The 22,078-nt window shown below is 59.4% G+C and overlaps 1 protein-coding gene across 6 annotated transcripts; it reads left to right on the top strand.

Annotated features, from left to right (window-relative positions):
- The first annotated feature begins 653 nt into the window (after nt 1–653).
- Nucleotides 654–21,898, top strand: RPH3A (rabphilin 3A). Of its 6 annotated transcripts, none has more exons than XM_068654001.1 (21): nt 654–796; nt 7,205–7,292; nt 7,491–7,505; nt 7,936–8,046; nt 12,640–12,769; nt 12,860–12,946; nt 13,315–13,480; nt 13,848–13,874; nt 15,098–15,220; nt 15,695–15,775; nt 15,879–15,926; nt 16,002–16,199; nt 16,668–16,747; nt 16,904–16,978; nt 17,209–17,318; nt 17,735–17,861; nt 17,964–18,020; nt 18,175–18,326; nt 19,127–19,208; nt 19,478–19,574; nt 19,732–21,898. In XM_068654001.1, exons 2-21 carry the CDS (start codon nt 7,216–7,218, stop codon nt 19,860–19,862), a joined length of 1,974 nt encoding a protein of 657 aa, XP_068510102.1. In that variant the 5' UTR covers nt 654–796; nt 7,205–7,215; the 3' UTR covers nt 19,863–21,898. The 6 variants fall into 6 exon arrangements, with proteins under 6 accessions (XP_068510102.1, XP_068510101.1, XP_068510098.1 ...); XM_068653997.1 differs by lacking the exon at nt 654–796 and adding an exon at nt 1,801–1,919; XM_068653996.1 differs by lacking the exon at nt 654–796 and adding an exon at nt 6,604–6,628.
- The last annotated feature ends 180 nt before the right edge of the window (nt 21,899–22,078 follow it).

The raw sequence follows: 22,078 nt of genomic DNA, 5'->3' as shown, positions 1-22,078 counted from the left end.
CCCAGGTGATGCCTCCCCCCTCGGCTTCTGGCAGCGCTAAGAGCCCCGGAGAGCTTGGGGAGGGGGCTCAGCCTGGTGTAGGACCCCCCTGTGCTCCTTAAAACCCGGTCCACAGAGCCAAAACCCCACGGGAGGCAGCGTCGGGGGGCCCTGCAGCTGGGTTTTGGCTGATGCGGCCCCATATTGAGTGGGGCATGGGGAGGGGGGTGCTGGGCAGGGAGCTGGGGGCTAAATCCAGGTGGGGGGGTCGGAAAAGTGCTGGGATGCCTGAAAGGGTGGGGATGGGAGATCCCTGGGGATGGGGTGGGAGATCCCTTGGGATGGGATGGGATGGGATGGGATGGGATGGGATGGGATGGGATGGGATGGGATGGGATGGGATGGGATGGGTGGGAGATCCCCAGGGATGGGGTGGGAGGTCTCTAGGGATGGAGATGGGGTGGGAGATTTCCGGGGATGGGGTTGGGGTGAAATGGGATGGGGATGGGATGGGAGATCCCTGGGGACAGGGTGGGAGATCCCGAAGGATGGGAATGGGGTGGGCTGAAACGGGCTGGGGTGGGAGACCCCCAGGGATAGGGACGGGGTGAAATGGGATGGGGTGGGGTGGGAGATGGGATGGGGACGGGATGGAGGGTGGGGGGGGTTGGCAGGGGGGCTGCCGCTGGCTGTGCCCGGGCTGGGGGGCGGCTCCCAGCAGCAGAGCGGGGCCGCCCCGGCCGCGTCCCCTCCCCGCGCCGCCCCCTCCCCGCTCCGCAGTGCTGCGCCGAGCCGAGCCGAGCCGCTCCCGGCACAGGTAGGGGGGCTCAGCCCCACCGCCCCCCCCCCCCCAATCCCCCTTTTTCCCCCTTTTTCCCCCTTGGGCTGGGGGTCCCGGGGGTGCCAAACCCCGCCGGGATTGCGTTAATTCGGATTCCAGGCAGGAACCGGCGCCGCTCCGCTTCGCTGCCGGAGAGCCCCGGGGGGCTCCGGCACGAAAATGGGGGGGGTCGAGTGGTCCCCTGCATCCCGGGGGGGTGGGCTGCAATGAAAAGCAGGGGTGGGGGGCTTCAAAATGGGGAGAGCCGGCTCCGGGGAGGCGGAGGGGGGGTGCCAAATGAACCTTTTTGCGTTAATTACCGGCATCGCCAGCCCAGGCTGCAGCTTAGCCCGAAAATAAACGGTGTTAGCGCTGCGAGCCCGGGGTTGATGCGGTGATGCATCGCTCCCTTCTGCTGTAGGGGCGGCCTCGAGAGCTGCCTTCAGCCCTGCCAGGGGGGTTTCGGGGGGTTTTGGGGTTGAGCCCCCCAGCCAGGGGTTGCCGCAGCATCCCGCAGCCTTCCCGCGGCCTCTCCAGGAGAGCAGAGCCAGGCTGGGGGGCTCGGGGGGCTCCAGAGCTGCCCCTCCTGGTGCTGCGGTGGGATCTGCGTGCCCCCAGTTGGGCTGTGGGATGGATTTCCAGACCCACCGACCCCACTGGGGGCGACCCATGGGGTACATCCAACATCCCTCGCTGCCTCCAGCCTGCCCGGCTCATTTTCCTCCTTCTCAGCCTTCGTTTTGCGCCGTGCCAGCTCTCCAGGAGGGCAGAGGAGCGTGGACAAAGAAGGATTTTGTGTGCAGCCCCCTCTGTTGGGTGTCAAAGTTTTGGGGACGCTTTGCTGGGCACCCGAGAGCGGGCGGCGATGCCCACCCTGGTGCTGGGCGCCCTGCTCCGAGCCATCCCGCCTGCACACAGGTGTCCCCCTGGGGGGCTGTGTCACCGCAGCTGCTGCTAATTAGTGGCAGTGGTTAATGAGGCTCTGCTCCCCCTTAAGGCCAGGTTGATTAATCCCATGCCCTCGTTAAGCTGGGGCCAAGGATCAGGGGGGTTTGTGGGGCTCCTGTCCCTGCTGTGCCCACCCGTGTCCAAGCAGCTTCGCCCCCGTCCTGCCCTCGTGGTGGGTATGAGCTCTCCTTTTTGGGGCTGGGGGCTCGGTGATGGGTGAAACCCGCAGCTCGATGAGGGTGTGGGGACAGAAAGGAGCCGTGCTCGGTGACTGCCACCTGTGTGCGTGGCATTGCAGCCGTGAGCACCCTCCATCCAGCGACACGGCGTGAGCGCACCCCGGTCCTTTCTGCTGCGCCGTGGCTCAGGAGTTGTGCTGCAGACCTGGTCCTTGGCCTCTGCGGGGCAGCTTTTGGGGTCCCTCTCCACCACCCCAGCAGCGAGCACTCCCTCTGAGCACGCTGTGCATCCCCAGCCCTCACCCTTGCAGGTGCTTCTTGGAGTTTTACATCGCTAAACTTCCTCGAGTCGGTGTTGTGGGGGGGTCCCTGCATCATCCTCCCAAGGGATGGGGCTGGTTCATCCCGGTGGCTCTTGCACCACGTCCCATGAGCATCCTGTGGAGCAGGAACGATGGCAGCACCCCTGGTGCTCTCGGTGGCACCGCACAGGCACTGCCTGGCCGGGGAGCCCGGCACAAGTCCCACAAACCCCAACGTGATCTGTTTATTTATTTTTTTCCCTTGTCTGTCCTTCTAGCCATTAATCACCGGGAGTAAATCCCGGTGACAGCACCACAGCAGCGCTCGGTTTGTAAAGGAGCTGTTGGAGGAAATGTCACCGTGCTGCTCAAACAGAACGAGCTGCTCGCTGCTGCTCGGCCGCCCTGGGATGGGTTTTTGGGTTTTTGGAGGGCAGGACACCAGGAATTGGGGAGGGAGGAAAGGCAGCTTGGGGCAGGGGATGGAGCTCGAGGGGAGCAGAGGCGTTGGCCAAACCCAAGCCATTTGTGGGGCTCGTGGTGCTGCTGCTCCAGGCTGGGCTGTGGTGTGTGTTTAGCTGGGGGCAGGAGGAGCCAGGGGGTGGGTGCCATGGGATCAGGGCACCCAAGGGTGGCCAGAACTCAGAGCACTTTCATTTCCTTGTGTGCCCATTGTCTCTGCATCGCTGCGCCTGCAGGCACCGCCGTCACCTACCTGCTGGCTGCATTTGGTCCTAATGGATTGAGGAGTGCCAGGCTGTGGGGCTGTGCTTCCCTTTTACCTGCGGGGGTCTCTCATGGGGCCAAAAGACGAAATAACCCCGAGGTCAGCACGTGCTGGCTCCGGCTCTTTCCCAAAAGCTGAATTTCCAGGCCTCCTGAGCTCTGCGTTTGCTGCAGCGTGGCCGGAGCACTTTGCCCCCAGCATCTGCCCGTGCCATCCGTCCCCCAAACGCATCTCCCCTGGGGCCAGGAAGCAAACACCCTGTCCGTTTCCTGAAGTGTGAGCCATGAAGCAACTTGCTTCTTTTACCCCAAAGTTTTACCCCAAAATGGTTTGCACCCGAGCTGAGGTGGGGCGCAGGTGGGGTCAGGGTCGGGGTCACTTGGGGCAGGTTTGGGGTGCGCAGTGCCTGTGCCAGGCCTGCGGTTTGGGGTCCCCGGTGGCTTGTGCAGCTCCCCTGGGTGCCCAGTGCGGGGACGCAGTGGACAGGATCTGGTGAGTGTAGCTGCTGTCTGGGAGAGACGCAGCTAAAAAATGGAGTTTTGGGGATGTTTGTGTGTGTACGGGGGAACGGGGGGCTCGTGGTGCTGCAGCAGAGCCTGAAGTGGTTGGTGAATGCACAGCTCACTCTTCTCACTGCTCGGATGATGGCAAAGTGGTCACTGTCCCAAAATCAGCACCCAAAATCCACACCCCAAATCCCCTGGGTGTGGGGCTGGAGCCGGGGACCCCCCTCGTGCCGCTGTGCGCCCGCGCCTCGCTTTTCCCTTCCCATCCCCAGCCAGGCAGCGCAAATCCCCAAACCCCAGCGGGGACAGGATGGTGTTTGGATCCTAAAAGCTCCCGGCTGGTGGTGACACGCCGAGTGACATCTGCCTGGGCCCCCGAGCGGCGCTTTTGGGGTGTTGGCCGGGGGTCGGGTGCGGGCTGGCGAGCTGCCGCCGGCGCGCTGCCTGCGAGCGCCTTGCGCCGGGCGAGGGGGCAGCCTGGCAATCCTGCTCCCCCGAAGCAGATTAATCGCATCGGGCTTTGTCAATGCAAAAATTACCTCATCATTGGCACTGGCAGGTGGTGTAGAGCAGCAGACTTATTCAATATTTAAGAAAGCTGCATTGCAGAGCCGGGAAGGCTGGGGAAATAGGTTGCCTGTGTCAGTGTCTTTGCCGGCGGAGACGATCTCTGCAGGCACCGCGAGGTGCGAAACGTTGAGCTGGCCACAAAAGCCTGATCATTGCACCGGGAGCCTTGAAAACACTCAATTTTCTCTTTTCTACCCCGGGACGGCAGCTACCCGGAGCGCAAACCCCGTGGTTTTTGGTCGGCCCCTCTCTGCAGATGCCCACTCGAGGGGCGCAGCGGCTTCGGGTGCCAGCACCCCCTCGCCCCCCGGTGCCCTGACATGGGGCAGGGTGGGCTCGCACCCCGGGGCTCCCGCAGCCCTTCCCTGGGTGCCGCTGCTGTGTTTCAAGCTCTGGCCGTGGAGCTGCGAATTCCCCTCCTCTCTGCTGTTTGATCCCTCATTATTTTGGCAGGACCAAACCCATGGGGCTCCGGCGCACGGAGGCAGTGGAGCGGCGTGATGAGCATCACGTGGCTCTTCCTCAAGGCCAAAAATTCGGCCCTCGCTGCTATTCCTGGCCGTGCCCGGGCTGCTCCTCACTCTTCCCCGGCTTTTTCTGCTTGCGGTCGGGGAATTTGGCTCGTCCCCACCTGCTCGGGGAGCTTTGGGGCTGGCAGCTCTCGCCACCAGCCTCGGTGTCTGTGCTGGAGGCAGAGCCGAGCGCTGAACCACGCGGGAGATGCTCCCAGGCTGGGTTTTGGCTGGGTTTTGGACAGCTGGCAGGGTCGTGCCAGTGATTTCCACAGTGCCCGGGTCGGCTGCGAGCAGGGCCTGTGGCATTTTGGAAGACTCTCCCCTGCTGCCACGGGGGATTTGGGCAACCTTGGGCGGAATATTGCCATTTCAGCCAGCGTTTCCCAGCCCCACCGCCCCGTGGCTCAGGGTGCCGCAGCCTCCTGCTCGCTCAGGGTGGGGAGAGCTGCTGCGAGCCGTGGTTTTGTTCTTTGCCGGGCACTAAAAGTGATGCAGAGCAGATCTCCAAGATCTATTATTTATTTATGGGCGAAGGGAGAGGCTCGGGGGCTCCTCCAGCTGCGGGCTCTCATCCACGAGGAACCCGCGGCCTCCCTGCTCTTAGAGAAAGGAGCCACTTTGGGGTGGGAGGGAAAGAGTTGCCCCCCCCAGCTGAAGCACTGCTCCTCCCCAGGGCTTTTTTGCTAGGAAATCCCAGGGTTTTTCCCTTCTCCTTGGCCCTGCTGCTCTGTTATGGGCCTCCCACCTGCCCTTGGCCCCGAGCACCCAAAGCTCATGGCCACGGCGCCCTGGAGAGGGGCAGCGTGAATTTAGGGTCACGGAGCCCCTGGTTTGGGGTTGATGCATGTGCCTGGTGGGGCCATAAATCGCCAGCAGGAGCTCGGTGCTGCAGTGCAGGTGCTGGAGGGGCTGGAGAGGATCCGTGTGCTTCCTGAGCCGACCTTGTCCGTCCCAGCCTTCTGCTCTGGTCACCGTGCGAAGCCAGCAGAGCGCTAATTCCCCCCCTGCTCTGCTCCTCGTATGTTCATTTCTGAAGTTGTGGAACAGAGGAGATCTCAGATCCCTGCTAACTCTTCGGGGAAGGATGGAAAAACCCCTGCAACGTTGCAGAGAGGGAAGCGGAGGACATGGATTTCCCCCTCCCCTCCCTGCTGGGAAAGCTGCACGCTTTTCGTGGCTCCGAGTTTGGGGTTGCAGCTCCCAACCCTCCCAGTGCCCCTCTTTGAGTTTTGCTGGGAGCTGGAGGTGCCTTTTACCCTACAAAGATCCTTCTGCCATGCTTGGGTCACCTCTGGTCCTGCCGGATCCCCAGCCCTGCCCGGCCTTCGCTCCCTGGTGCCGCCATCCTCCTCCTCATCCCAGCACATTTTGGTTTTGTTCCTCTCCTCTTGCTGGGGTTGTCCTGTCCCCAATGGGTTCAGCCCTACCTGCTCTCAGCTCCCCAGGGGGAAAAAAATCTCCTAATTCCTTCCCCTGCTGGGCTGGGCTGCGGACACAGCCCCAGGAACAGCACCTGCGTGGGTACGGATGGAGCCTGGTGCCAGGAGGTGAAACCAGGGCTGACCTCCTGGGGAACACATCACAACCCGGGGCCAGAGGCTGCTGAAGTCAGCCAAGAGGTCTGAAATTGCTGAAATCCATCTTTTGGGGGCTGCTCTCCTGTTTTCTGGGACCCGTTTGCAGCCCTGGGACACCCGCATCGATGCTTGGCACCGGCGTTCCCCTGCGGGACCGAGCGGGATGGGTTTCCCCGATGTTTTCCCGTACCGAGGGAAGGTTTGCAGCCCCGACACCACGGACAGGGCTCTGCAGAGGGGTTTGGGATCCGTTTTCACTTTTTTTTTCCCCCCCCAGTCGTGCTGCAGGCAGGAGGCAGCAATTCAAATGCAGGTGCTGCGAGCAATGCAGGCGGGGCTGCTGCTGAGCACCGCTTCTGCGCTCTGCGGGGGTGCGGGGACCCACGGGTGGACGGACGGACGGACGGACAGACCCTTAGCACCCACCCGTGGGGCTGGCATCGGCTCGGGTTTGCCACCCAGAGCAGCCCCCACGTGGTATTGCCCTGGAAGTGGCAATAAATGGGTGAATAAATGGCGATATTGGGTGCTTGGGTGGGAACGAGCGAGCTGCAGAAACGGAGCCGAGCTGGGTTTCACCTGGGTCGGCTTTTTCCTGAAATCTGCCGGTTTTTGCTGCTTTTGGGAAGGCTCTGAACAGCTCCCTGCCTGGCTGAGCCTCTCTCAGACGAGCAGGCACAGCGCTGTGCTTGGGTCCTGCTGCCGCGTCCTCCCCCAGCCCCTCTCCGGGTTGCGTTTCCCAAGGACTGGAGCGAACAGAAACGCAACAGCAGGAGTTTTATTCCAGCAGGGGTGTGCTGGGCTTGGGGAGAAGCTTTCCTCCTTTGTAGGGTCCTTTTCCTTCGGAAGGGCCCGGGCTGCTCCATCCCTGCTCCGTCCCCTCCTCGGTGCCAGCGGGGAGGGCGGCGATGACGAAGAGCTCTGCCCTACCCCGGTGGGCAAAATGATGGATTCGGCCCCTCCTGCAAAGATCAGGCGAGGCAGCTGGCTCCCCGCTGGGATGAGTCAGTGCCCGACGGCTGCTAAAAACTGCCCGGCTCGCTCCCAAACTCACTCCCCAACTCGCTCCCTGTGTCCCCAGGACCCCCGGCGATGACCGACGCGGTGGTGGGCAGCGGCTCCGACCGCTGGATGTGTCCCGGAGACAGGACCATGTCCCTCCGAGCCGGGTAAGAGCTGGGGATCCATGCTGGGCACCACGGGCAGGGTGCTGCTCCCTCTCCAGGGTCCCCATCCTGGTGGGACCAGGCTGATTTTGGGGTCCCCAGGCACTGGGGGAGCTCGTAGGGAGGGCAGAGCGCAGGTGGAGCTGGTGCCATCCCATTTCTCCCCTAATCCCTGTCTCCTCTCTTTCCCTGTGCCTCCAGCAGCGAGAAGGAGCAGTAAGTATCTCATTTTCTTGAATTATTTTTCTCCTCTTGCACTTTGCCTGCTATTGATGGTCCCGGGAGAAGAGGAAGGATCTCGCCCTGGGTGTAAGAAAAGCAGTTCTGGAGGCATCGCCAAGGGATTTGAGGAATTTGGGGCAGCCTCCTTCCCCCCAGAGCTCTGCAGCCCGGGCAGGGGGTTTAGGGGCAAGGTGCTGGGGCTGCTCAGCTCGGGATGGAGATGCCACCGGAGGGGACATCAGGGACAGGCTGTGCCACGTGCATTGCCCGTGGGACACCACCCTGGGTGCTTGCTGAGCCTCCGCATTAGGGAACTGATTTTTCCCTACTTGGGGGAATTTGGTGCCTGGCTGTTCCCAAAAAAAGGAGAAAAAAAAAAAAATAAACCCGGCCCTGGTGGCTGCTCCCTGTCCTCTCCCCGCAGGCTCCCTCGGCCACGGAAAGGCGAGGAGCTGACGGATGAGGAGAAGGAGATCATCAACCGAGTCATCGCCCGCGCCGAGAAGATGGAGGAGATGGAGCAGGAGCGCATCGGGTGAGCGGCGGCGGTGCGGGGGGGGCTCGTTTTGGGGGGCTGGAGGGGCTCGTTTTGGGGGGCGATGGTGCCTGGGCCGTGCGGTGGAGGGCACCTCAGTGGTGTGGGGCCGGCACGCTGCGCCCTGGGCTCAACATTTGTATTCTCGTGGAGTTTTCAGCCCAGAAGGGATCGTTGGCGATGGCTCGTTTGGCGGAGCTGATGCTCTTTGCCCGGTGCCCGTGTCCTGAGCCCCCCGCGAGCGGAGCTGCAGCTCCCCAGGAGGCGAATGCCTTGCTCTGGGAGCAGAGCTGGGTCCATCGCAACCCCCAGCCACTTTTTGGCTCAGAGACCTGCTCCTCAGCGAGCCCTCTGCCAGGCTGACCCGGTCCTGGAGCCTTCCCCCAAGGCACCTCGGAGTGGCACGAAGAGCTGGGGTTGGTGATTCACGCTCCAAAAGCGCTTACGAGCAGCATTTCCCCAGCTTCGCACGCTCCCAGCCAGCTGCGGATTACGCTCAGCGGCGGCGCCTCTTTGGATTACATTCACGTGAATTTGAGCAGCGAGGGAGATCTTTATTTTATTTATTTTTTCCCCCCCCGTTGTGCGTTCCTGCAGCCACCTGCGGAACCGTGGTGCGTGGAAACGCTGCCTCTCCCCCTCGTGCCGGAGCCAGGGGAGGTTCCTGGTCCCCATTCATGGGTGGCCACCGATTTTCCCCCCTGCATTTGGGCGCAGGGGGAGCTCTGCCAGCTCCCTCGTGTTTGGCTCCCACCGTGTGAGCTGTAGGATGAAAATAATATGGGGTGGCGTCCGCAGCGGGAGTCCCGTTTATAAAGAAAAAAAAAACAAGATTTGGTTAATATAAAAATAGTTTATATGAAGTGAGTGCCCTGTCTAGAGGGGGAAATACTTGGAGTCACCTCTACAAATCACAGCTGAGGGCTGTGTCTGGGCCATACTGGGAGCACTGGAGCACCGATAACACTGCGGGTGGGGGGTCCTGGCTCCCCAAACCCCCCAGCCCTGTGCCCCCTGCCTCCACCGCCCACAGCAGGACGGGAGCTGATCGATTTTGGTCGCTGGGAGGTGTCTGTGGAGGCAGACTCGTGTCAAAGGCAGCCCAAATTAATCTGGTGAAGGCCTATTTTTAGCAGCGGGGTGGATGGCGGCCGGCGGGATACGTGGGCTGGATGCTGATGAGGGTTGTAGGACAGGGGGACAGGAACACTCTGGGCTTTTTTTTTTTTTTTTTTCCGGCTCTGTTGTCTCGTAGCAGGGAGACTGGAAGGGTAACGGGAGCTGAATCATCCTAAGCAGCACCGTGGGCACGTCGGGCTCGGGGTGAAGGACTCGAGAGCAGCCGGGGCATCCGGGCGAGCCTTTGGGGCGCAGCAGAGCCACGGCCGTGAGGCTGCAGCATCCCCAAAATGCCTTGGCGGATGCAGGAGCACCCCTGGGTGCTCTTTAACCACCCGAAGGTAGAATTTCATGTCTCCAGCCATTTCTGGAGACCTCCTGGGAGAGGACCTGCTATAGGGCAGGGTTGTGTTGTAGTTGGGCTGCTCATTGCCAGGACGATGCGCGCGGTGCCGCGGCAGGTGGCCAAAGTCATTAACCTCGGTGGGCAGCAGCAGGGAGGCTCCACAGGGACCCCAGACTCTTCCTCGTGCTCAGACAGCCCAAAAATAAAAATAGGGGACGATGAGGGCAGGGTGGCTGCTGGAGGCAGGCAGAAATGTCGCTGGAGATGGCAGCTCCTGGAAGAGACGAGGTTAACGCGTAGCCAGGGGACAGCTCACGCGCTGCTTGGTTTTGTGGGATGTTTTTTTGTTTTTTTTTTTTTTTTCCCAAACCTCTTCCCTTATTTCTGAGATGGGGATGAACCTGCGAAATTACAAACCTCTGGTAGGGCATCACAGGAACGGGGGCAGCTTTGAAAGCAGGGCTGTAAGGCTCCGGCGATGCTCTGCCTTCCGCTACCTGTGCTCCTGTAAGGGCAGAAAACTGCTTTGAATTTTCCATCCCGATTTCAGTTCTTTAAATTGTAGCTCAGCTTTTTTTCTCCTCTTTTTTCGTGCTGTTAAAATTAGCTTTGATTTTAATATTCAGACCTCGAAGGCACGTTATTGCCCACGGAGACAGGTCAGTGCGTAATTGCGCAGCCGGGCTGTGACCCCCCCTCGCCTTTTGCCTCCCCTCCTCTTTGCCATGTGGGTCCCGTCCCATCCTGCAGCCACCTCCAGCACCCTGCTGGGGTTGTTTTTGGGCAATTTCCGACCCAGATAAACGTTTTCTACCACTCCTTGCAGTGCCATGGCAGTGAGCATCTAAACACTTTGCGCCATCTCCAAGCACCATCAGCACGCGGTGCCGGTGGCTCCGTCCTCCCCGGGCTGCCGCTCGCTGCAGGCACTCCGTTTGCTCTCCCAAACCATATTTATGGGCCAGGCGGATGTTATACTACCAGGAAAGTGTTTTACTGCTGTTATCTCGGGCGCACGTTAAGCGTTGCAGATGCTCCGTGTTGCCCGGCCCTGCTATCGTGCTGCCATCAGCCGCTCCCGCATATTTCCTGGGCAGATGACGGATGCTCCGCTCCCAGGCTGAATCCGGGAGCTGTGATGCTCCCAGCTGCTCCCGCCAGCTTCGATTCCCCCCGCTTGTTTTATTTTTTGCTCCCTGTTTTAACAACCTGACACATTTTCTCCTGCTCCTTGACGCCGAGGCCGGAGGGATGGGCGCTTGGAGGTGTGCGTGGTGGTGAGCAAACGGCGCTGTGACCCCAGAGGTGTGCGGTGGAAAGTGAGGAACTCGATGATTATTTTATATGTGTTGTAAAAATGAGAAAAAAAGATGATTTTCTAGGATGGAAAGGGAGGGAAGGCCCGTGGGAAGGCAGAGGGCTTGCTCCTGGCCATGGGCAGAGAGAGGATGGTGAGATCCAGGCAGCCGCCAGCCCCGCGGCTTCTTCACCAGGTCCCAGCCTCAGCCTTTCCTGGCAGGTTCACCCCAGGACTTGTATCTGAATGTTTTCGACGCTTCTCTCGTGACAGCGTTTGGAGCAGGAAAAAAGCAAGCCCAATTTCTCTGGCTTGAATGGCTGTTTTAATTAGCCAAATGGGCTCCGTTTTAAAATGAGTGCCACAGGTGTGCTCGCTGCCTGCTGGAGCTCTTCCACCGGTTCAAAATCCTCTTAAGGAGCTGCTTCTGCTAAATGAGAGACTGGGAATGATTTTGCAGCTAAATGATGAATCTCTTGAAATGCCAAGGCTTTTTTTTTTTTTTTCCCTCAATTTTTTTTTCCTGCTTTGATTGTGCCATTTGTTCTAGTTTCTATAATAAGTTTGTTTGGGCTTGCAGATTTCCAACGGGAAGCTGCCTCTCTTTGGAGCCCAGCTCTCACAGCATGGAGAGGGGGAAAAAAAAAGCAAAATGAGCTTTGCTGCTAAGAAAATAAAGGGTTTGGTCCCAGGAGGGGATGAGTCCGTGCTGAATTTGGTGGGACGTGGGCTGGGAAGCACCGAGGAGCAGGACCCTGGGGATGCTGACAGCCTCGGCTTCCTCGCAGAGCGCCGCGTCCCCGCTGCGGGCTCAGTTTTTTGGCTACCGAAGGGCTCCCAGGGGCTCCTGTCAGTCCCATCGGGCATTTTATGGACTGTCAGAGGACACCTCGGAACCCACAACCGTTTTTTTCAAGCTGCCAGCCCTTTCCAAGGACCCAGGCGAAATGAGAGGGGCGCACGTCGGCGCGAGGCACGGGGAGCCCCCGGCACCTCTGCTGGGGCTGGGAGCGACTCGGAGGTGCCGGCAGCAGCGGGGCCGTCGTAAATCTGCAGCTGTCATCGGACATGTGGGAAAATCTTCTACGTGCCTGCCTTTTTCACCGCGTGCTGCCTTAGCAGCTTTGTCAGATTTGGGTCACGTCGTGGCAGGAGTGGGGGAAGCCCCCGCGGGCGAGGTTTTTCCACCGTTTGCTCTGGTGGGCTCGTTTCTCCTCCTGGCTTTCTTCCTTTCTTTCTTTCTCGCACTTCCCCGCGTGGCATAAATAATGGGTTTTCTCCTTCCAGTGCTATTTTTAGGGCCAGGACTCGGGGCTAGCTGCTGATAGCCTGCTGCTGTGGGGTCTGTGGGACTCGCGGTGGGGGGTTTTACCTCTGTGGTACCCAGATGTGTTCTCACAGCCTCACCCCTGGGCTCTTTGTGATTTACTCCAAGATTTTCAGCAAACTCTGCTCGATATTTTTCCATAGAAAATGAGAGAGCCAATTAATTCCCTCGGCCCTCTCACTAAAGCCCTTCCGAGATCTCTTGTGGCTGAATGGATTTTATTTTATTTTTTTTCCTTCCATTTGGCCAAGAGCCACTTGGTCGATGTCGATCTGCTGTGCCAAAAGGTGCTGACTGCGCATTTTTGCGCACGTGGCGGAGTCCGTGCCAGCGGTAAAAGTCAATAGAAGTGCCCAGTATGATAAAACTATAGGGGGGATGTGATATCCCAGCGGGTCCCCTGGGATGCGTTCCTCCCATGGGTGCCTTCACACCTCACTGCTGGCCCCAGGCACTTGTGGGGCCGTGGTGACAGCCTGGATGTCCCCTGTCCCCTCCCGCCAGGCGCCTGATGACCCGCTTGGAGGACATGCGCCGCAGCGTGCTTGGGGACGGTGTGAACCGCTGCATCCTCTGCGGGGAGCAGCTGGGGCCGCGCGGCTCCGCCTGCGTCGTCTGCGAGGACTGCAAGAAGGTGAGGCTCTCCTCCACCCCCCCACCTCGTTAACCCGGAGCTGACGACCCCCTCGGGGTGCCCCCAATGGCTCTTTTGCTTTCTCCCCAGAACGTCTGCACCAAGTGCGGCGTGGAGACGACCAACAGCCGCCCGCACCCCATCTGGCTGTGCAAGATCTGCAGCGAGCAGCGCGAGGTGAGCGTGGACGTGGTGCCCTGCCCGGGATGGACACAGCCCCTGCCCCTCTTTGTGCCCCGTCCCACCCTGAGCCCCGGGACAAGAGCAGCAGCAGGCCAGGGGATGCTTTGCCTCTGCTCCATTTAACCTCATCCAGCCACATCGGCATGGTTGCTGCGGGATGCTCTTGTTTTATGGATAAAAAACCTTTTTTAAATTTTTTTTCTTGCAAATAATCTCAGCATTGAAGGTGTGGCCATGGCAAGACCCATCCCCGGACACAAAAGCCAAAGAGCTGATTAAATAGAAAGAAAGGGCTGTGGGGTGGGGATATGGGGCTGCACGTCTTCAGCCCAACGTGCCCACCCCCTGCCTTGTCCCCCCAGGTGTGGAAGCGCTCCGGTGCCTGGTTTTTCAAGGGTTTGCCCAAGCAAATGCTGCCCCAGCCGATGCCCGTCAGCAAGAGCAAGGTGCCCTCGGCCCCCAGCGAGCCCAGCCCCGCGGAGCCCCCCAGCCAAGACCCCAAACTCCCCGCCCGTGCGCCCAGCCGAGGTAGGTGGCACTGCCTGGGGGTCCCGGCTCTCCTCCCCATCCCTCGTAAGGGTGAGCCCTAGCAGAGTGCCCAGAGCAGTCCCAAAGGCTGAGTGCTTTGTAAAGGGCCCGTTTCTAATCATCCCTGCACGTGGAGGGTTTTCCTGTGCCGTGCCATTTGGGGTCTCCGGGTTTGGGGCATCCCCTGAGCGAGCAGCCCCGTGCAAGCCGCCAAAGCGCCTGGGCCGTGTGTGTTGGGTTCACGTGGGAACGTGGTGCTGCAGGAGCTGGGGATAAATAATAAAAATAGGCAACGTGGGCAGCCGGTGGCAGCACAGCCCGGGTGGGCAGCAGCTTCACCACTTCTCGCTCTGTTTGTGCTCCCAAGGCCAGGAGGACGAGCAGGATCGCTGCGGTAAGCGCTGCCGTGCGCCCCCCCTGCCCGCGCCCTCCTCCCGATGCCTTTCCCGGTGTTTTCTTCCCGTGCTCCCTGCAGTTGGATGCTGCCCAGCGGGATTTTCAGTCCTTAGAAAATCTCCCTTTGAAGCCTCGGGAGGCTCGTGGGCTCCAGGGATGGAGCAGTGCTCCCTCCTGGAGGCAGGGACGGATCCTGGGGGTGCTGTGGGTGCAGGGGTGCCCGGCTTGGCCATAACTTATTTTACAGCTCGCAGTGCTGGTGGGCTGGCAGGGCAGTGACTTCCAGCAGCGGCTGGGGAACCCCTTAAATTCAGACCCTATTTAAACGTGATGGGAACTGGCGTAATTAAGCTCCCCAAGCTCCCAGCGGGCTGCTTTAAGCCGCTGGCCCTCCTGCTGGGCAGGGAGGGTTTGTCACAGCCGCTCCTGGCCACCAGCACACCCACAACCTGCCCGTGATTTTCCTAAACCTCCCTCATAAAATTACCCCGTGCCCCGCTGTCTCTGAGCACCAGGGCTCCTTCTTTCAGCCTCCCGTTCCCCCTCCTCCCCTGTGCCCAGCGCCCCTCGCCACCCCCCGCAATCTGTTGCGTTTGGCTTTCTCCTTGCACCCGGCGCCCCAGAGGGCGCAGCCAAGGATAAACATCCCATTTGTGTCACCGCGGAGATTTATTCCCCCCTCCGAGCCAGGTGAGCGCCGAGACCTTTCTGCGTCCCGTCTGCGGGCTGCAATTTATCAAGGAGCGGCGCTCCGGGCACCCCGCTGCGCGTGGCCGTGATTTATCCGCCCGGACGGCGGAGGTAAATGAGACGCAGGCAGCTGTCGCCGGTGTCTGGCTAATAAATGGAAGATGATCAGCAAAAGGAAAATATGATGTCCTGTCCGCGGAGCTGTCGTGCCATTAGGGGCTGACGGGCGCTGATGGATGCCTCTATCCTTGTTTTTCTCCCGTGCCTCCCGGTGTCCCCGCGGTGTGCGGCGTCCTTTGGACCTCCCCAACCACCCGGTGTGGGGTCTGTGGGGCAGAGCTGTGCCCTGCTGGGTGGCTCGTGGTGTGCGATGCTGCAAAGCGCTGGGGGGGATGCCCCAGTGGCTGTACCCATCCTCCTCCTCCTCTTCCTCCTCCTTTTCCCCCCTCGGTGCCTCCTCCTGCCCCCTTGGGCACGGCTGGTGGCCACACGAGGGGACCAGCCTCACCCCTGTGCTTCTGGCTCCCACAGGCAGCGAGGTGACAGCAGCCACCCGGGTCCGTAAGCCGGCCGAGGCCAGGACAGGGCCGTGTGGCAGCGAGGACACCGATGGCCGTGACTACGCCGCCGAGAGCGGGGCCACCAGGAGCCCCGGTGAGAGCCGCGCCGAGGGCTGGGCGCAGACGTGGGTGGCCACGGGAGCGCGGTGCCCACTTGTCGCCAAGGGGCTGAGATTGTGGGCATTTGGTAAAGCTGAAAATGGTTGGAAAATGCCCAAATCCTCTGTAATTCGTGGGAAAGGGACGGGCTCAGGGGTGTGCCAAAGGGTGGGCGCGTTCCTGTCCCGTGAAGACACTTAGGGAGGGGATGACACCCGCGTGGCGTGGTGTTCCTGCCTGGCATTAGGAGGGAGCGGTGCTGAGCGTCCTTCGAATTCAAAAACAGCAGGAAAAAAATGATGATTTGGGGGAGAAAAAAGGAGAAGGGATGTTCTACAAGGCTGGGGACAGCAGGGAAGTGGGGGCTGGCGGTGGGTCGGTGCCGCGGTGCTCCCCCTGCTGCGCTGCTCCCCAGCAGAGCCATCTGGGTGTATCCAAAATCTCCTCACCCCCCCTGCCTCCCCTGCAGGCGTGAAGCGAGCCGACTCCCTGCAACCCCCACGGCCGCCCCCGCCGCCCGCTGCTGCCCCCAGCCCAGCAGCACCCGCAGGTAAGGACGCTGTGGGGACGGTCCCTGGGGATGGGGACACCCCGATAATGGCCTGGGGCACTGCTCCCTCGGTTCCCCCTCTAACCACCCCATCTCTCCCCAGCGGGAAGGACGGGTCCTGGGGTGGCCGGACGGATCCTGGAGGCGCAAGGTAAAATTTGGGGACCCTGCAAGGGCTCTTTGGGGGGGTGACACACGCCAGGGACTGATGGGGTCTCTCCTACAGCGAACCCACCGCCAGGACCCCCAGAGCCAGCCCGTGCAGCCCCCAGGGAGGAGCGTGGGGGGGGATATGCTGTGCCCCCAGCCCGGGAGGAGAGGCCAGCCCGGCCCCCCGCCGCCCCGCAGCCCCCTGCCCCGCTGCGGCAGCCGCCCCCCGAAGAAGAGGAGGAGGACGCCAACAGCTACGACTCTGATGAAGGCAGTGCGTACCCGGGGGGGTTGGTGCTGGGTGGGATCTGTGGTTTTGAGGGGAAACCTTGGGTTTTGGTGAGGTGGCTGCTGTGGGGCACAGCTCCCGAGTGTCACCGTCCCCCTGCCAACGGGGCTGTGACTCCTGGCAAAGAAATAACGCAGCTGGGCTCTCCTGTGGTTCCTTTTCTCCAGGCAGAAACAGCAAAACCCTCCCCAAAACTTCAGCCTCGGGTGCTTTGGATAGCTCTGTGTTTGGGAAGGACCTCAGAGCCCGAGGGGTGTCTTTGTGGTTCGGTTTCAGCCCCTGAAACCAAACCTTGGGCTTGGAGCTTGTGCTTGGAGATGGGGCAGGACCTTGTGGGCTTTTTTTTTGAGCAGCCCCTACATCCGAGCAGCAAATCCTCCCAATTATTGCTAATCGGGGCTGGGTAAGCGGAGGTGTTGGCTGGGCTTTTAACGAGGTGCCGTTTTCCCCCAGCCACGCTGGGTGCCCTGGAGTTCAGCCTGCTGTACGACCAGGAGAACAGCGCCCTGCACTGCACCCTCCTGCGGGCCAAGGTGAGCGCACGGCGGGCACAGACCCCCCCCCGGCCACCCCCAGGGGAATATCACATCACCCTGTGCATGTGTCACACAGCCACACGGGTCCTTATCCCCTTTATTTTGTGGATGTCAACGTGGTGCCCACCCCGTGTCTCCTTCGTGATCCTTCAGGGCTTGAAACCGATGGACTCGAACGGCCTGGCGGATCCCTACGTGAAGCTGCACCTCCTGCCCGGAGCCAGCAAGGTGGGTCCTGGGGGCTGCGTCCCCAAAGAAGCACACAAAAATGCCATCAAATCAGGAAAGAGCTTAAATTTTTGGTGACGTTTCAGTCTGAACAAAATTTATGTATTAGAAATAAATCGGAGTTGTTCTCGGATAAGTTGTCTCGGCTCAGAGGAGCGGCTCGGCTGCGCTCCCGTGCCCAAAGCTGAATTTTGGGTGTGTAATTCCTCCGTCTCGTGTCGCTGCCGCAGTCAAACAAGCTGAGGACGAAGACCCTGCGCAACACCCGCAACCCGGTGTGGAACGAGACCCTGGTGTACCACGGCATCACGGACGAGGACATGCAGCGCAAAACGCTCAGGCAGGAGCGGGAGTGGGGGTGTCCCGGGTGGTCCAAAATTGCTGGATTTTGCATGGATGCGTTGGTTTTTGTGGCCATTTAGAAAAAAATACATATTACCAATATTGGTCTTAATCTCTTAATGTGTATAGGTTGGTATTTTCCATGCCAGTGCCACAGCAAAGCACTAAGGGGTTCTGAAAATGGTTCTTGCCTCCCACCTGCAGGAAACTTGCATTTTGTTCCTTGCCCCGACTCGCAGCACGTTAAAATTATTGATGTTTTCTGGCCACTTTTGGCTGGGGCAGAAGTGGGTGTCCAGAGGCTGCAGTGGGGCTGTGCTCTGCCTGCCCCCACAGGGGTTTTGGGGCCGGGTTCGTGTGCCAGGCGTTGCTGCGACCTGCCTGATGTGCTCTCCACCCTTCCCTTCCCTCCAGGATCTCCGTGTGCGACGAAGACAAATTTGGCCACAACGAGTTTATCGGAGAAACCCGAGTTTCCTTGAAAAAACTCAAAGCCAACCAGAAAAAGAACTTCAACATCTGCTTGGAGAGAGTAATACCAGTGAGTTCCCGTGGCGTTTCTTCATCGCCTTTACTTTGGAGATCCCTAAAACTGGCTCCCAGTCGCTCATGGCACTCTCTCCTTTTCCCTTCCCCACCCCAGATGAAGCGTACTGGGACGACCGGCTCGTCTCGCGGCATGGCACTGTACGAGGAGGAGGTAGGAGCCCTCGGGGTGCTGCCCACCACGTGCCAACCCCTCCTTGCACCCTCACGGGGTCCTGCACCATGTCTTCCTCGTGCCCCTCATGTCTCTGCTCTGCCTGGACCCCTCCCAGCCCCGCGTCCCCATCTCCGTTCCCTTCCCCTCGCAGGTGGATCGCGGCGGGGACATTGAGGAGCGCGGCAAGATCCTGGTGTCCCTGATGTACAGCACGCAGCAGGGGGGGCTGATCGTGGGCATCGTGCGCTGCGTGCACCTGGCTGCCATGGATGCCAACGGGTACTCGGACCCCTTCGTGAAGCTGTAAGTGAAAGCTGGGGGCCTCCCCGTGCCGTGGCCGTGCGGTCACCCCCTGTCCTGTCTCGGAGAGCTCCGTCCACAGCCACCGGAGCGAGCAGAGCGCTTGCCAAGCACTGTTGGTGATGCTGGAGCTGGGTGGCGGTGCTCCTGCCTGGCTGAAATTCATCCAGGGTGGCCTCCAGCTGGGCAGAGGCATCGCCGCGGGGTGCGGGTGACGATCCCGTTAATTTTGTGCTCGTACACCGCAACCTGTTCCCGGCTGCAGTTGCGGCTGCAGATGGGTGCTCATTGCTGTTCACTGCTTCAGGGGAAAAAAAAAAAAACAAAAACACAAAAAAAAAACAATAATACAACCCTCTGTTCTCCCTAAACACCATCCAATAACTCTTGCGTTGAGCACCTTGCACATCCTTTCTTGTAGCTGAGCGGGACCGAGCGCTTTTCCTTCTCCGTCTCTCTCTTCTTTTTCATTTTCCATTCCCACAAACAGAAGCTTTCCGTTTTTAAATGACTTCCACGTGGATCTGATCAACACCAACTGTGCAGTTCAGCTTCGGGTCTGCAGCCAGACCCCCAGAGCCTGAGCGTGAGCCCCGGAGGGATCCCAAATTCTTGGGGCGAAGCCGCCCTGGCTGAGCGTGCCAACCTGGGCTTTGTTCACCACTGCTGGGCTATTTTCAGCTTTCTTAATATATACAAATCTGTCTCCCACATTCCTGGCTGTTTTTTTTTTTTTTCCCCCTAGCTTATAAGTTCACCCTCTTCTCTGACTTGAATTTTGGGTTGTTTTCTGTTGCCCCCAGTTGGCTGAAACCTGACATGGGAAAAAAGGCCAAGCATAAGACCCAGATAAAAAAGAAAACGTTGAATCCGGAGTTCAACGAGGTAAGGCTGGGTCTAAATTTTGTGTTCTTAAACCAAAAATAACTGTGGGTGACCTCAAATTGTGGGGTGTGGGTGGAGGGAGCACCCCAACCTTGGAGCCTCATCCACCAGCTTGATGAGAAGCTCATTAATGTATAAATGTCCTCTCACTTGATTATGAATCCTGGTTGTACAGAGGGGGCGTTTGCCATTCCTTATCTGTGTTTTTTGGTTTTTGGGGTGGGTTTTCCCTGAAAGTGTGGGGCGACCCAGGTGTTCTCCCTTTGCAGGAGTTCTTCTACGACATCAAGCACAGCGACCTGGCCAAGAAGTCTCTGGACATCTCCGTCTGGGATTACGACATCGGCAAATCCAACGATTACATCGGTGAGCTGCGGGTTTGGGGGGTGCGTGGGGCCCCCTCACCCTGCCCTGTCCCCAGCACCCCGCGGGGGTCTCCTGTGCTGGCTCTGGGGGTTTCCAGAAAGTTTTAAGTCTGGGAGGTGTCAGCATCAGCTCTGAGCGTGGTTCCCCCCCCCTCCAGGCGGGTGCCAGCTCGGCATCACGGCGAAGGGCGAGCGCTTGAAACACTGGTACGAGTGCCTGAAGAACAAGGACAAGAAGATCGAGCGCTGGCACACCCTCCAGAACGAGAACCACGTCGCCAGCGATTAAAGGGGGGGAGCCGTGCCCCCCCTCCCGAGCCCCCGCCACGTCCCTGCAGGCCCGACCGACGTCCGTCCGTCCGTCCGTCTGTCTGTCCGTCTTCCAGCGCTGTCACTCCTCTGAGCATCCCCTGCCCTCTTCTCTCCTCCGCCTGAAACCGAGCCCAGATTTATTTATTTTTTTTTTATATATTCACCTCCTTATTTTTTTTTTCTCTTTTGGGTCACTGAATTATATCCCGGTGTGTGACGCTGTCGAGCAATAGTTCCCCGTGAGCATCCCTCAGCCTTTTTTTGCTCCGTGGGGTTGTGGTCACCCCACGAGCTCGGGAGCTGCAGCCCCGAGGTCACCGCGTCCCCTTCCCAAAAGGTGGTGGGAGGGAGGTCGGGGGAGAAGCTGTTTCCCACCACCAAGCTCTGTCCAAGGATTGCTTTACACCACCACAACCACTGGAATTAGCTGGGCCAGTCAGAGGTCTTCCAACCGATTATTTATTTATAGATTTATTTATTTATTGCAAATCTGCACAAGAGCCGGCGTCTTCAAGCCGTGCCGTAGCCGTTGTCTGGAGGTGCTTTAGTTGCTAGCGCCAGCAGGAGAGCCAAGCCTCTCCCGGGCTGCTCTTGATCATTTTGGGTCCCATTTCTGCTTCAGCTGCTCTTTCTGGCCAGCCTCGAGCGCAGCAATGTCCCCGTTGGCACCGCTGGGACACCGGTGGCCAGCTCCCAGCTCTGCGTGCCACGCGGCGCCCAACCCCAAACCCCTCGCTGCTGTAGCCTGTGCTGTGGTCTGAAGCCAGCTGTGCTGCGGTGCTTCCTTTTCACTTGGTTTGCTCGTTTTCCTATCCTCAATTTTATTTATTGATTTATTTATTTTTACATCCTTCCCCCGGGGAATTTACCCCACCTAGGTACTCGCAGTGAGCATCTTCCTGGGGCTTCCCCGCACGGCACACCCCAAAGTGCTCTCTGCGACCACCTCTCCCGCACCAACCACCCCCTTCCCTGCCCTTTCTCCTCGTGTATTTAATTTATTTTAGGAGCCCCGTGACTGGGGGACAGTCCCCAACCAGCAGGAATTGATCACTCCCTTAAAAAAGCCTCTCCATGGGCATTCCATGGTCACTGCATCGTTGAGCTCTTTATGGGGCATCCTTCTCCTCCCTTGCAGTGTGCTCCCTTTTTGCTTTTAGGACACAGGTGTGGGGTGTAACCGAGAGCACCGCCTCCTCAATGCCCTTAACCATGGGGGGCTAGCAGGGGGCTGCCTGAAAAGAGGATGAGGATGCTTTGAAAAGGGGCTCTGTCTTCCCCGTGTGCATTAGGCTCTCTGTGGGTAAGTGCCGCATCCTGGAGGCCCCAAGAAGTGTTGCCCTTCGAGCAGGCTCTGCAGAGGATCTGGGTGAAACAACCTCTTTTTTTGGGGTCTTTTCCCTGTGCTGGAAGCCCATCTCCAGCCGTGATGAGGAGATGTCTGCTTGGGGACAAAAACACCTTTAAAAAAATAAAACAAAAAACCTCCGAGCACTTCACCTCTCCCAGCTGCGCACAGCCAAGCCCCCTCCCTGTGTGCAGGACTATTAAATTCGGGTTGCTTTTATTGGGGTAGCTTCCTCGTGCTCTGCTTTGCCTTCAGACAACCGCAGCTCAAGCCATCCGTCTGCACCCATGTGCAACTCGCTGCTCCCCTGCGCAGTCCCGTGCAATGCGCCCCCCTCGTCTCCACTGCCGCCTCCCCCGGAGTTTTTTCCCATCGTGATTTCTGCCCTGAATGACTTCTTTCCATTGTAAATAGAGCATGCACACATGGATTGGGAATGGTATATTTAAGAAAAAAAAGAAAAAAAAAAAGCCTCTTCTACTGCTGTTTGCATTCCAACTCGCATGCAGTGATTTTACAGCCAAATATCCAGTTTACAAATAGTAACGAAAAGAGAAAATGTTACACAGGAACTAGAAATCCTCCAGTCTTCCGCTGCATGCAGCACAACATCCTCTCTTGGTGTGGTATCTAATAAAGTGAGACTATTGGAAAAGAAAAAAAAAGCGAAGTTTCTCGGCTTCTTTTTGTTCCCCATGGGTGTATGAGCCGTGGTCGGGGGGGGAGGTCAGGAGGTGGCGTTGGGTTATGCTGGGCGAGGAGCAGCACAGCAGGACGGGGGGCTCCCAGCTTGGTTTTGCCCACCCAAGGGTGCAGTGGGGCTGCTGTGGGGTTTGGTGAGGCTC

This window comes from Anas acuta, chromosome 17 (genome assembly GCF_963932015.1).
Source record: "Anas acuta chromosome 17, bAnaAcu1.1, whole genome shotgun sequence".
Classification (NCBI taxonomy): Eukaryota; Metazoa; Chordata; class Aves; order Anseriformes; family Anatidae; genus Anas; species Anas acuta.
This window is presented reverse-complemented; position numbering and strand designations above follow the sequence as displayed.

Coding starts and splice junctions, on each gene's coding strand:
- RPH3A (XM_068653996.1), top strand. Junction 17,862..17,963: donor GCTTGGAGAGAGTAATACCA/GTGAGTTCCCGT, acceptor TCCCCACCCCAG/ATGAAGCGTACTGGGACGAC. Junction 18,021..18,174: donor TGGCACTGTACGAGGAGGAG/GTAGGAGCCCTC, acceptor TTCCCCTCGCAG/GTGGATCGCGGCGGGGACAT.